Source organism: Varroa jacobsoni, unplaced genomic scaffold (genome assembly GCF_002532875.2).
Source record: "Varroa jacobsoni isolate VJ856 unplaced genomic scaffold, vjacob_1.0 scaffold_1207, whole genome shotgun sequence".
Lineage (NCBI taxonomy): Eukaryota > Metazoa > Arthropoda > Arachnida > Mesostigmata > Varroidae > Varroa > Varroa jacobsoni.
In genome coordinates this window covers 153,495-167,272 of record NW_019214109.1, presented here as the reverse complement: position 1 = coordinate 167,272, position 13,778 = coordinate 153,495, and the positions used below count along the sequence as shown (strand labels likewise).

Sequence of the window (13,778 nt, the reverse complement as noted above, 5' to 3'; positions counted from 1 at the left end):
AAAAGGAAATACCTGTGCTAATATACGCGCGAATAGACCACGACGTTTAACAACTAGATTTTTAGATTGTCACTTTAATATCAAATATGGAAAGATGATAATCTTCTTAAGTTCAAGGGTTCAAACAAGCTGATACTATAGCTCATCCAGTAGATAGGATAGAATCCCGGAGCAAACTATGGTGACAGCTTCTGTCGACCAGAACGGCTTTCTTTGAAGCGACTGAAAGTCTACAGCGTATATACCGGATATTCAAGTGTTTACAGTAAACATTCAGAATAGTTCAAACTGGCCTCAAAAACTAGGCGGTCAATTAAGCCATCTTGAACTCGAAACACGAATCGCTCGGTGAAAGAAACGAATGTCTACGGACTGTAAAATTACGTTACGGTATGCTCCAGAGATTGCACCAAGCGCGTTCACCACGTATGGAAACGATAGCAAAATTATCACTGTATTGGCCAAATATCGACCATTTTGTCAGCAGTCACTTAGAACGTGTAAACGCAGCAAAGAATCCTTTAAAAATGTCTCTACAACCCTAGCTCCCTGGGAGAGAGCGGACGCGTCAACGCTGGACTAATCTATAGTCATATACTTCCTACGCTAATTAATCTATTCTAAATAGCCAAAGCTGTACGTAGTACACGTAACGAGAACGACACTGACCATATGTGCTCTGAGAGATATTTTCGCTCGGTTCTACACCCCAAAGACGATTGTTTTCGACAATAGATCTTGTTTGAGGTGTATTTTTTGGATGCTTCCGCTCCATCTACAGTCAAATGAAGAGGTTGAAAGAAGGTCAAATGACAGTGAAAGTTTCGTTAACTTCCCTGAAAAAAGCCTAGTAAAGGAACAATAGCAATACGATGCTTGTACAGCGACAAACTTCAGCTTTCAACTTTATCGGACTATGCCGGACGTGATCAGCGGTGCTGATCTTTTTTTTTTGGAACGAAGGGAACGATACTCAACTTACTATACTAGGAGGAACCCATACAGCCGAAACAAAAACACAAAATATCTGTCGAGATAAAACGCTACTTCCACCGTCCGTCCGTCCGCTAAACAGCCTTTATATTCGCCTTTATATATATATATATAATTATCAGTCAACGAAAACTTCAGTTTAGACTCTTTGAGTGCTTCGAAAACGAGTCGAAAAGGCACCTTACAGAGTACTGATTCACGGGGTTTTTCGGCGAAGACACGCAGACGACTTACGGGTTGGAGCGAGCCCTGCAGCCAATCATATCAGAGGCCAAAACCTGTGCCGTTCATAGAACGAGGTCCAACCGGAATCTACAAACCACCTAAGCAGTTGCAAGCGACTGGCCAGGGCCAAGCATATATAAGCGACAAGATAAACATTTGCCCAATATTTTAATAAAGGGGAAAATGTACAGCAGATAATTATAAGAGTATATAAACTGTTAAATATATACCAAAATTCAATACCATAACAGGGTATCGACATAAGCCGTTACACAAGCTCCAAGGCACACGAGAGTGAACTTATCTCTTTTTCGCGAGTTGATTTTTTCGTCTATACGACGCTCATAAGGAAATGTTCATGGATAGCACGAGGCAGACAAAGCCATTTTTTATATACATATAATGTATAGAACTTTACGAAGTAGATACATTCCAATTAAACTTTCCAGTATTTAAAGAAAGTTAACCGAATAGATGTCTTCAAACTTCATCGGTGCAATTTAAGATGAATAAACTATCAATACAATTATTTCTTGGTCGAAACAATTTTTATTACTATTCGACAGCAAGTAAAACTCATTTAATCTTTTACAAAAACGAAGTGATTTATTAACACATTGAAGTTCTTATTACTCAATAAATAAGCTTTGAACTTATAAACAGTTTTTTTTTTTCTGTAATCGTTTCTTTCATATGCTCCTATTACACATCGTAAATAAATACATAGAGCGTACATTTATCCGTTTCGCAGTAAAATCGAAAAATTCACAATATAACAACATAGAACGTACGTACACTGGCATTTCTAATAAGTACTAGCTTCTTCTATCTATATGAGATACAGAAGAAATTTGTTAACTTAATTTTATTGTTTGTTACGTGAAAGCTTTACTAATGGCTTCGTATTCGTTGTTCTGAATGCCGCTGCATTTATCGGTGCAATAATGGATCGTACAGCCGGTTTTAGACGATGAGCCTTAAACAAAAGGGCCTGTATTTCGATAATAAAATCGCCAAAAAAATAGTTTTCAGCTGTTGCTCCAAATGGATACCGTTTAGCTTGAAATTTATATCAAATAAAAATAACCGGCATATTATGGAATTTTATAACTGCAGAACGTATGCCATAAAAACAAGTTTCAAATGCGCTTAAGTCACCTTCTGGCTTTCCTGTCTGGCCTCGAGATTCTGGTTCACCGTTGAAGAGATGCAGGATACTCCAATGCAGAAAAATCACAGCTCATCGCGAATCCTACCAAAGGCTTTCCTCAATTTAAGCACCACCTGAGCGAAATCCTTGTTCTTTAAAACAAAACTGAAATATAAATTTGACATATTTAAATACACACGGAAAACTTTTCGATCAATCAGGTCCCGTCTCAAACTATAATGCTTTTGTAGCTATGTCTTAAATCAGCTTTTGCTGGCCATCTGTTACGAAGCATTGAAGGCAGTACCAATGTACAATGAGTTAGCACATCTAACAGCAGACCTCTGTGTGAAAATGAGAAAGAGGCGAGCAATAGAAATCACTCAAGTACGTCTAATTGCTACTAAATAAAGAGTGTTTAAAACAGCGGCGAACTTGTAAGGATTAGTCCAGGATCAGCATTTTGATCATTTTGAACATTTTGATTTATTTGCGAGACCCAATTACTTACTCTACGACATGCTCTGAGAGGCACTTGCTCTCAGTCTTTAATGATTCGTCATTTTTCCGTTTAAGTTCATCGTAGTACTTTGCTATCGCGGAAAAGTTGTCAGACAGATCAGTGAGGAACTTCTGCACCGAGTAGTTGGGCTCTGCGGAGCCTAGATGACAAGCAGCCGTATACTCTGGAAGTGTCTCTGGATAATCAAGGGTAAACATAATAGGGAAGTTCCGTTATCATTGTAGTAGTACCATCAACCTATGTTTTAGTATTCTTAGCCTAGCTCGTGTATAATTCAAGGACCCGAAACACATATGAACTGGATGGGTGACGCCAGATACTTTTAACTAAATTTAGAAACCCGTTTCCTACTTATTTACAGATGACTCAATATTCTGGAATTTAATAGTAAATACTTATATACTTTGCACTAACCATGCCCGCTGGTACATCACTAACTAAATAATGTGCATTGTACTCAAGGTGTATTTATTCATGCATGCCTTCAAAAAAGCATTACAAAACAAATATCGAGCAAAATGAGTTTTTCGCCTGCAACTAATATCTTGTAACGCCTTTCGACATTTATGTTGCCTGTTGTCACTATGATAAACCCAAACTTTTCTGGGACTGGCCTTAAACTAGCCACAATTTATCTAGGATCTCCCCCTAAAAGCCTACAGATATTTCCCGCTGTACAGTTTGATACTTGCTATCTTTTGTATAATACTTTCTTCGACTCAAAAATTACCTCCAGTCCTGAGCATGTCGGACTAAATTGCTCTCGCAAGTTAGACCCATTTACAGCCCGCAGCGATTGAGGCTTAAATCCGTATTTTATGTGTCTTTATGCAGACCTGTATGTTTTCCTAAGCTCCAACATTCTATTTTTTCTATTTTATGTTGAGTACCTGGTTTGTGTCTTGTTATTTCCAAAAATAACTAACCTTCTTTTTTGAAGTCCTCTACAGAAAATATGGTTTATTGATATAGACCCTTGTGAAATGTCTTGGAACTCGGAGCGCAAGTATTTGCGATTCAATTCTAACCCTCTCTACTGTTTGTTTGTTTCTGTAGACCATTCGAAATTGCTTTGTTTCATTGAAGCCCATTGTAATTCTAGAGTAAGCAGTGAGCGGGATTTTACGCCGACTTCAAATTCTAAGGATGACGACCTTAAGTGAGGGAAAGCGCATTTTCGATACCTACTTTATTTTGCTTTCTGCCGACGGCAGCCAGCTACCGAAGTGGCACAGGATAATTGTGCCGTTTACATTGAAAACGGTATAACTGAGATAAACCAATTCAAACTGATTTGCGAAGTTCAAGAATGACGACTTGGACGGAAGGATGCACCTCACCTCGATCAGCCATCACCGAATGAAGGCATTTTTGAAGGAATACTGCCAGCAAACAGTTCGTGAATTGGGAGGAAAATGAAGGAATTTTATATGGCTATCAATAGATAGCTTAAATCTACAAGATTTGCTTAAATATTAGAAGTTTATATACCTATGAACGCTTCTTTTACTGAGTGAACATCACTATATACATGGGTTCTCCCCATTGCCTGATCACTGGTAACATTCGTATCAAGTTTTTACACAGAACTGTCGCCGCCGACGAAAAGTGCTTTCTCCACGTCGATATAAAGCAAAGAAAACAACGGGTAACGTTGGGAGATATGCTTAGGGTTACTCAAAGCAAATTTTCGTCCTAAATAGACCATGATATGCGCTTGTTAAGACTGAACACTGTGAACTGTATGAAGAATAATAGAATGATCAAGAAGGATCTATTTGTAACACAATCGCGTTAAGTAAACAAGGCTATCCAACAAACAACCCAACAGACGAGGCGAGGTTATCCTGTTCCACAAAAATTCCAGGCCGCACATAGCAAACGTGTCCTGCAATGGTTTCAGTGCAGTTCTTTTGACCTAGCTCCGATTTGATCACCGGTGAGGAATATTAGCAACTGTGCTTTCGACAGTGAAAATGATCTTAGATGACGAGACCTTAAAAGTTCCAACGAGAATGAACGCATTGGTCAACAGACGGCAAAGGGTCGTGAGGAGCGACGGTGAATACGTGATTTGTTACAGGAACTAAAATAAGCCGCTGGCTCTTTGATAGATGAACAATACCGCTTATGTTGCAATCTAAAATTTTACTTCTAGATCCAAGTTGAGCAAGGTCCAAAGAGTCCAAAAGATGAGCAAATACAGTATTACGTTTATGCAAATTCAAGGAAGACTTGTGTGTTCGTGTAGATATTCGATCCAGATAAACTCCTAGATCTTTGCAGATTTTTAATACATGAATACTGTGAGAAACGTTGATGAGTACTAAGCACCACTCTTCCTATATAGTTTGATAGTGGCAGATGATAAAGATGCAACGTAAAGATTCCACTCATTAGCGGAATACGGTACGAGCGCCTTCAGTCGTTCTTCGAGAGTGCTTTCTATAAAGATAAAGCATTTTAACTACTTAAATATTAGAACAGGAATTGTCGCCGAGTCGCTTCTGCTGCAGTTCTGCTTATGGGTGAATTCTTCTATGTTCATAACAAACTTCGACTGAATTTTGGCAAGGTGGCCTCGTCGGGTGTCGATCTAGTTAGTAATCGTGACGGTGATGATGATGATAAAAATAATCATGACAATAATTATAATAAAATGCCTATGGTAGTCAAAAGCAAACGTTGGTTAACGGATAACGTGATTTACCCACCGAAAAATTGTTCCACGATGCTTTCGGCATGGTCTGCGAATACAGGCAAGTCATTGAGCTTAGCCATAATGAAAGGTCTGAGCAGGTTCAAATAATTCGTCATATCGAGCACAACAGAGGCTGCATTCGCACGGAACTGTTTTACGTCAAAATCCGCACTATGCCCCATAACGCCACCTGTAAAATAGTTCAATGATTTTTAACTTTGTAGTTCTCTAAATATAAAAGTCGTGCTTACTCCTCTAGATGTCTCGTCTCCAAGGTTTGGAAGTCTACGGCGGGCAGGGCAGGGCAGGGCAGGGCCAAGTCCCCATTAGGAACTTTAGGGACACATTTTCATGTAGAATGGACTCCGGGCATAGACATGCTCGTAGAAACAGAAAGAGGCGGGCCACTAAAGCCGCCGCATTCAGGTTTCTTTATAGCACTAAAAATCAGTAACTGCAATACAATGTCCACTAATCAAAACAAGTCACTATTTTTGGGTGTATCATTTAGAGCCCAAGCGTGATCGAACCCACAAAAGTAACAGAGACCAGAACATTATGAACGCTTATCCCTTCCTATATCTGACCACTGACAGGTCACGCATTCTTATTGAGCCAGACGGGTAAAATAGTTGAATTATACATACATATATATATATATATATTTCAGCGGCCGGTTTGTGGTAGCAAGCATCTGTTTATTTCTAAATCTTAGTTCCAGAAGAAGACCAGTGCTTTCTAAGGCAAAACAGCGACCTCACCAAGGTTAAAAACCCGAACGCAACAATGTAGTTTATTGCCAGTTTTCGTGCTGCCTCTAAAAAAAATCCAAGGAAAGCTTCTGTGAGGCAAACCAAAAGATCCTTTATGAGGCTTAGCCTATAAGGGCTAAAAAAATTATAAAAATGATCCGAAAAGCGATTTTTTACGATTTTCTATACGTTAACTAACGGCTGTTTTAAAAAGGCGAACGGTCTTTGCTCCACGTTGTATGGTGGTTATGTTCAACAGACGTAACCGTCAACATTGACGCCTTTAGCACAAGCAAAAAATCTCGCCGATATATCTCTTTTCGTTTAAATAGTTTCAAAAACAACTTATTCAGATGCTCTGCATATATATACATATCCAAAAAAAAAAAAAGGTTCATTGGTCAATCGTTTGTTAGGACAACGTAGTTCATTACACGGTTGCTGGCGGAAATAAGTTAAGTAACGTTTATCTTATAAAAACAACGTTTAACCATTGGCCGATGCTAGCCAGATAGACTGCTGTGAATTATATGATAATTTCTATTCAATGTAGCCTTGTTATCGGGCCGCTTCACTGATTGACGCCAGATGGACACGCTTAACAATTTCAGACATGGAACAATCGTTTTTTGACTATTTTTATATATTTTGTTCATCGCAATAATAGCACCACTTTAAGCGCCATCTATAATCGATGCCGGTATAGTATTCGTCACAAAGTTGTTCAACAACGACCTCCGCCATCAAACAATAAAGGATTGCCAATCCGCAGTGTTAAAAGAAGGAGGATACATTTTTTTTGCTAGTAAAGAAGTGGTTTTCCACTTCAACGACACGATTTTGTGAAATTCATGGGTTCGATCTTTGTTGCTTTGCGAAGTTTTAACATAGTATATAAGTTTACTCTCAACTGGTATAAGTTCGTACAATGGAGAAAATCTGTTTGCCCGAATTGGTGGATAATTACAATAACGTAGGCAGTATCTTCGGTCAAAGTGTACCTGTAAATTTCAACGTGATCACCTACCTTGGATCAGTGCGAGAACGACAAAACCAGCCACAGTGACGTTGAGGTTCATTTTGAGTTTGTTAATTATGCGAGAAAAACCGTCAGTCGTTTTCAACGCCCCAGTACCGACTTTAAGGGAACTACACCAGTTATCTACAAGATTCGCTCTTGTCACTGGTCAAAACTTGAGACTGGCCGCGCGAAACATTGAGGAGGATCAAGGCTTTAGGACAAGTGACTGCGGCAGCGTTCGTTGATTTTAGGCTCCCTCTCACTTGTTCACGGCCGCTACCACTAGCCAGTAGTTGTAAAGTGGTACGGGATCGTTGGATTGAAATATCCCGTATGGTCGAGGCGCCGACTGTAGTTATGGTAGGACGACGACGTATGACTATCTCTCTATGATGATGTCTGCTTGTCCTTTCCTATACTTGACACATCATCAGACGGACGAGTTCCCTTTGTTCTCAGATGGATATGTGAATCAGACAATCACTGGCAGAAACGTTGTCACATACGTGGCCTGCAATAGAAAACGCGAAAGTCGTATGGTATTAGCAACGGGGCAACGGGTGCAGCGGCAGTAGGAGCGCTCCCCTTCGATTTGATGTTGGAAATTACCAGGGAACAATAGTGTGTCTTTCTCCTTCGAATAACATAAATAGCACCATCGGTTCCAGTTGTAGGTTAACTTCTGGGCCACTCAATAGCATGAATAATACCTGTGTCTATCAAAAAGAGAAATGAAGCAGGAGAAAAAAAGGAGAACAAAGTTGAACGATATTAGGAAGAAATTATCCACTGTCACCTGACGAATTCAGTGCGTGGGATATAAGGAAACGCGCCAGCAAAAGTTGTTGCACTCTGATACACGCAACCGATGTCAGATTGCTCGGCAAGAAAAAATCACAAGGTTCTGTAAATACTTTGCTAACGAGTGTTCTGTTCCTTTTAAATACAGGTTCATCTTAATTACGCCTTGTCGTTATCTTTTGAAATACAATATATTGTACAATTACAATGTGCCATAAATAGCAGGTTAAAAACGGAGTCTCGGGAACTCAGATACCCCGATCTAACTGATCATCTCATCGTCAGCAGGAATCCTCGTTTGTTACCTCACGATGACACCGCTGTGTTGCAAATGTCTACTCGTCGATGTTCTCTTTGGGTGAATACGTAGAGGCTCAAATTTCCAACTTCGACAAGTTATATTTCAGTGGATGAAACTAACTTAATTGAGACCACCACCACCACCACCACTGTTGGAATCCTCTACTTTAGAGCAATATTTCAGCGGTAATCTAGGCCAAAACAAAAAACGTGTTAACAAAAGAAAAACTTGATTTTAAAGATCGCGTAAGTACGATAAGCTTTTCCGTTGAGTGGCGGGTAGTATGTTTTCCATGTACCATAAAGGTAATAGCATAATAAAAGGTTGTAAGCAAAGGATGTAGTCGTAGGACGAGGTTAAGAGTCTACAAAGCGGGATTTCAACTGACGGTATTATATGAATCGTGTTTTTTCTCTGAACCGCGTGATGATCGGCACCATAATCGTAGTGGTATCAAACGGTGACATTTTTAAAAATATTGCGCCACGGACCGTGGCTATTTGTGTGATTTTGTTCAAACGCTAACAATAGTGTGGAGTTAGGCTCTGAGAATTGCGGCTAGAGGCTATTCGCTAAGTGTTAATGAATTGTGTGGGAACTAGATCCATTGCGTTAAACAATACTCGCTTATACGCAACGGATCTAGTATATCCTGCTTTTTTCTCCGAGAACTTTTCTAATGTTGTAATAATAATAATTATATAATAATATAATCTAATGTTGAATATATAGATCAGCAAATCTAAAATACAACTGCTCAATTATATGAAGCATTAACATTTCAAGGATCAACAATGGCTTTACGAGGAAGAGTCGTAATTAGGAACTTTTGCATGTCGGTTTTAAAAAACCCACATTTTCCGAAGTTCAACATCATATTTCCGAGCTAGTATTTCTTTTACTAGGTTTAATAGTTTTTGCGTTCTGCGTTATTACTAGAACGAGGGAGAACATTATTATTATTATTCTGATTATAGATTATTTCCGATAATATTAAATAGTTCTGTATGAAACGCGACATAGTGAGGTCTAGTTTTTTGATTTTATTGGTATTATTAACTTTTCTACTCCACTGCTGTAGAAGTATAGCGTACGAGAATCTATGAAGCCTCGAAATGCAATTTCGACGTTAGCTAAGGAAATTTTTTTATTGAAAAAGTGTAGAGGTTTAAACAAAATGGCGTGCTACGAGCGTAGCTTCTAACGAGTATGATGAGTCTCTCTCTAACCATATGTTTTACATTTTCGTCGGTGTGATTCCTGTAGCGTGAGGTCGGGCGTTGTAACGAGAGTGATTCGCCTACGCTTACTTAATACGTAGTCTTTTCATTATCTTCTCCTCTTGTTGACGATACACTTCAGCCGTCGATAAGGCACGCCTTATCAAGTTATAGTGCGTAGCATTTGCACTAGACCACTAGGCGTACCGTAAGCTATTACTCAGCTAATTTAGGGTGATATCCCTCCTGTTCGAACGTATCGACACTAATAAAACCGTCTGCCATTACCATAGAAGATCTATTTTTCATCACAGTCACAATTTTATGCAAGAATGAACCATTATGTTGACGTTAGAGCAAAAAAATAACCTTCTGTACGTCGCCGTTTTTAATTTCCGCAAAGGTTGTGCGGCACCCGTTTGTCTAACTTTTTTTTTTATCTTCTCAATTTGTCAAAAGAAAACAAGCATATCATGTTTACGTACAGTAAAACTGACAAGGGTCTTTGAGACAGCAACTTTGGGATGGGTCGGCTGTCACCACAGCCTTTGTATCTTCGAAGTTTACATTCATAGGGGGTCTTTTAAAGGACCCATTTTTGAGTTCCAGTTCTTTTGGAACCAACACCTCACGGTGTTTCTAGCAGCAGCCTCAGCTAATGCAAGATTTGTCCACGAGCTATTTCTGCCACTATAGTTTCAATAAGGAATTCAAGTTTCAGAGGGTACAGATGTATCTCGAGCACAAAATGTCGCGAACTGTTGTAATTTTGAAATATTAAATTAATGTTTGCAATTTTTCATACTGATATAGGTCATGTCCATGTCTTACTATTGGTGCTCGCTGCAACTTTACAGTGGAGTTTTATCTTATTAATGACATTTTTAGATAGATATAGGCTAAGTGATGGTTGAGGCGGTAGCAATGCTGGTATCAAAAGCGTATTCGAATCTATATATTTGCGTTTTTGTGAATAAGGAAAAATGTTTATTCTTCTTTTTAAGTAAGTATACGCATGGTAAGGAGAGTTCAAGATGAAGGCGACGAGGCACACGTGAAACTTACTTGCTGTTTAGGCCGAGCGCCTACATCTCATGACTTTGACCGTGATGCCGTTATGCGAAACATCGCTAGTAGGACGAATCGAGAAATTCGATCGATACCGACCGAAATGATTCGTACATCTGGCACCTCTCAATTCTTTATTTTTTTTAATGGAGGGAAAATCGAACTATTTTTCAGGTTTACTTTCTCTCTATTAAAGGGCCTAAACAGGAATAAGGAATTTTGAGCATCTGGTTTCATTAGCTATGAAGGTACCGCAGCTATTGCTAAGCGTTCTGCAGAGCAGAAGGCCTGCAGCTTAGAGTTAAGCTGTGTGTTTATCCAATTATTCCAAGTCTTGCGATTATCCGTCGTAATTTCAATACATACGACTCAGGTCAATTAAAAGGGTTTAATATATAAAAAATAACGTACGCGAGATGTCCTTTCGCGGACCCTTTGCATAGGTGGATCCATTTCACAGAATTCTGAGTCATGGATAGGCATCAATTTCGCCGATTATTTAGCAAATAGCGTGGATTATTTTTAGCCTTAAGCAATACACTGTTTTTCATATACTCTCCAGGAACAAACTGGAGAAATCAAGTCACAAAACCCGGACGGCCGCTCAGTGTGATCGTCGCACATTTAGATCAGCAAAGAACTTACAGATAGGTTATTCTACGCGCGGTGCAGTAGGTCGTTGAAACAAAGGTTGTTAACATCCGTTCGGTTCACAGCAAGGTTTGCATTACCCTTCGTCCTGCACTTTCATGATCATGTAAAGCTGTTGGCGTAGTCACTTAGTTGAAAATGGGCTTCATCGGAGCAGCCAAGGTGACTTGACGTTGGGTAGACCTGGCCTCACTTTATTTACGAGTAAGCCAGTTATTCGTAATCGTAAAGCACTATATTAACAATGTAACTTTTCACCATTACAAAACTGCTGTGTTTGTCGCTCGACAGTGCGTTAGTCCTGGATTGGGCTTCCGGACTACACTTTACCACCTAAATCTGCCTTATCTTCCTGTCGTTGTTCGCAGGGTAAAGTGCTGCACACCCATCCATTTTCTGGCTATATAGACGTAGTCATGAATTTATTCATAGATTCAGATTATAATTGTTCCATTAGATCTCGGTTATGTTAATCCGGCGGTATGTTTTTATCCCGCAGCCAGTATCCTCTAGCGCCCAGTGAGTTTAATTTTATGTCGCCCTGTCTTGACGTCCGCACGATCGGTATGCGCGCGTGTAGGGTAGGATTCCATTACTCCCAAAACCGACTAACGGCTCTTACAACTCCTGCGCTACAAAGCGATTGGAACTGCTTTGTAAGATCCCTTGACGCCTCGCGTCATTCTGATATAAACTCTACTGTCATCTTTTCCTGGCAGCACATTTACAGATCCGTTCTTAACGATGAATAAAAAGCCATATTTCCGAGATTTACTACTCGCAGACTACTAGAGAAACTAGCACACATCGTACCGTGTACGCATACATGTCTTCTAAACGAAATCCATCTGTCCAGAATAGTATGCCATCACATGCCAGACAGTTTTCTTTGCGCTTGAATGGTCCTTAAGATAGTTAAAAACATCAAAGTCTCAATTATCTGTTGAAACGGTAGAGATTGTTTTGCATGAGTAAGAAACCATATTGCATTACACTGATCGCGTAAAGTCGGTCCCGTTACAGAAGTTAGTAGTGATCGTGACTGATGCTTACCATTTGTCTTCGCTACACTCCTGTCGTTGGGCTGGGTGGTGCCTTTAGGCAGGATCGATGCACAGTTCCCCGAGAGCGCTTCGACTAATAAGCGCCAGGCGTCTTCCGAATACAGTTTAAACTACCTGAACTAACTCAGAATAAGAACTTACCCTTCTGTAGCGAAAGTAATTAATTTCACCTTTCTTCTAATGCTATGTAAAAACTTCAAACTCTCTATATATATATATATAATCACTTCCGAACAACTATGACTATATATAGCCCCCCACCCAGTCGTTTGATTGTTAGTTGTCAGCGATTAATGCAAATTTGATGGCAACTTGATAGGATCGCGAAAGGTGAAACAATGGACGATCTAGCTTGCCACTTCTTGAGGAGTGTGCCGCTAGTGGGAGGAACAGGAGCTTTTGATTTTGACAGTAATCGGCCGGGCAAGTGGCTAAACGGAATGGCGTGACAGCCTTAATCGAACAAGCCGGCGACACCGTGATAGATGTCATCCATTGATTGATGTCCTGCTGCTTTTCGGAGTACGAAGTTTGAGTAAGAATTCAAAGATTTGCAGTTGCGGAACGAAACCGAGCCATAACTGCCATCTGTCTTAAACGTTCGTAGATCCACCCGCACAGCTTTTAACTACGGTGAGCCACTGTGCATCCTGGAACATGCTCCCTTGTCTGTTCTGATGTATATAGACTACTGCAATCGTTTCGGTTATCCTTTCCCAGCTTGTCACATTACAACTCAGATCGTGCAAGAGGCACTGTCGGGCCTTTAGCATCGTTACGGAACTATAGACGCTGCCATTACGGATAACACAAGCTTTTTTCCGGGGGTCAGTATTTAACATGTCACAACGTGTGCTATGCAGAGGACGCTATAGCCAACCCGCGGGCGAACGGGTTGGTAGACGTGACGATTTGCACAATTTCGGAGCGGCTATCTACACAGTTGCTGAAGACGCTCGGCTCCTTTGTTCTTTCGATGCCCCTTGCGATCGCCTTTACAATGAACACTATGCTAAGACAGGTCTTAGGCGCAACATCATTCGCAAAACCTCGTTGCCCGATGGACCTCCGAAGCTGTGCCCAGTCCGACTCTTCGGCAGAAACTGATCCCTAAGGTAACAACATTTCTTTTACGTTGGTCAACAAGATTGAGTGCTGGATCCCGTAGTCGGTGAAAAATATGTGATTTCAGCGAGCTTTTGGTACATATAGTCAGTAGGCGCCAGCAGTCATTACTCGTAACTGCTATAATACGCTCGTATTTATGTATATACATAACTGGACCAAGCCAGAAGAATATAGAAGAAA

At 40.1% G+C, this 13,778-nt stretch overlaps 1 protein-coding gene across 4 annotated transcripts in view; it reads right to left on the bottom strand.

Moving 5' to 3' along the window:
• Positions 1–1,804: 1,804 nt before the first annotated feature.
• Positions 1,805–13,778, bottom strand: part of LOC111267669 (uncharacterized) — an 18,505-nt gene continuing 6,531 nt past the window's right edge. For 3 of the 4 annotated variants that reach the window (XM_086971393.1, XM_022846050.2, XM_022846048.2), the window contains 4 exons: positions 7,372–7,876; positions 5,606–5,782; positions 2,880–3,066; positions 1,805–2,533 (listed from right to left, as the gene is read on the bottom strand). In XM_086971393.1, coding sequence (XP_086827519.1) covers positions 2,452–2,533; positions 2,880–3,066; positions 5,606–5,782; positions 7,372–7,423 — 498 coding nt within the window. In that variant the 5' untranslated portion in view covers positions 7,424–7,876 and the 3' untranslated portion in view covers positions 1,805–2,451. The remainder of the gene's footprint in view (positions 2,534–2,879; positions 3,067–5,605; positions 5,783–7,371; positions 7,877–13,778) is intronic. The other variant, XR_002684772.2, reaches the window with a different exon arrangement.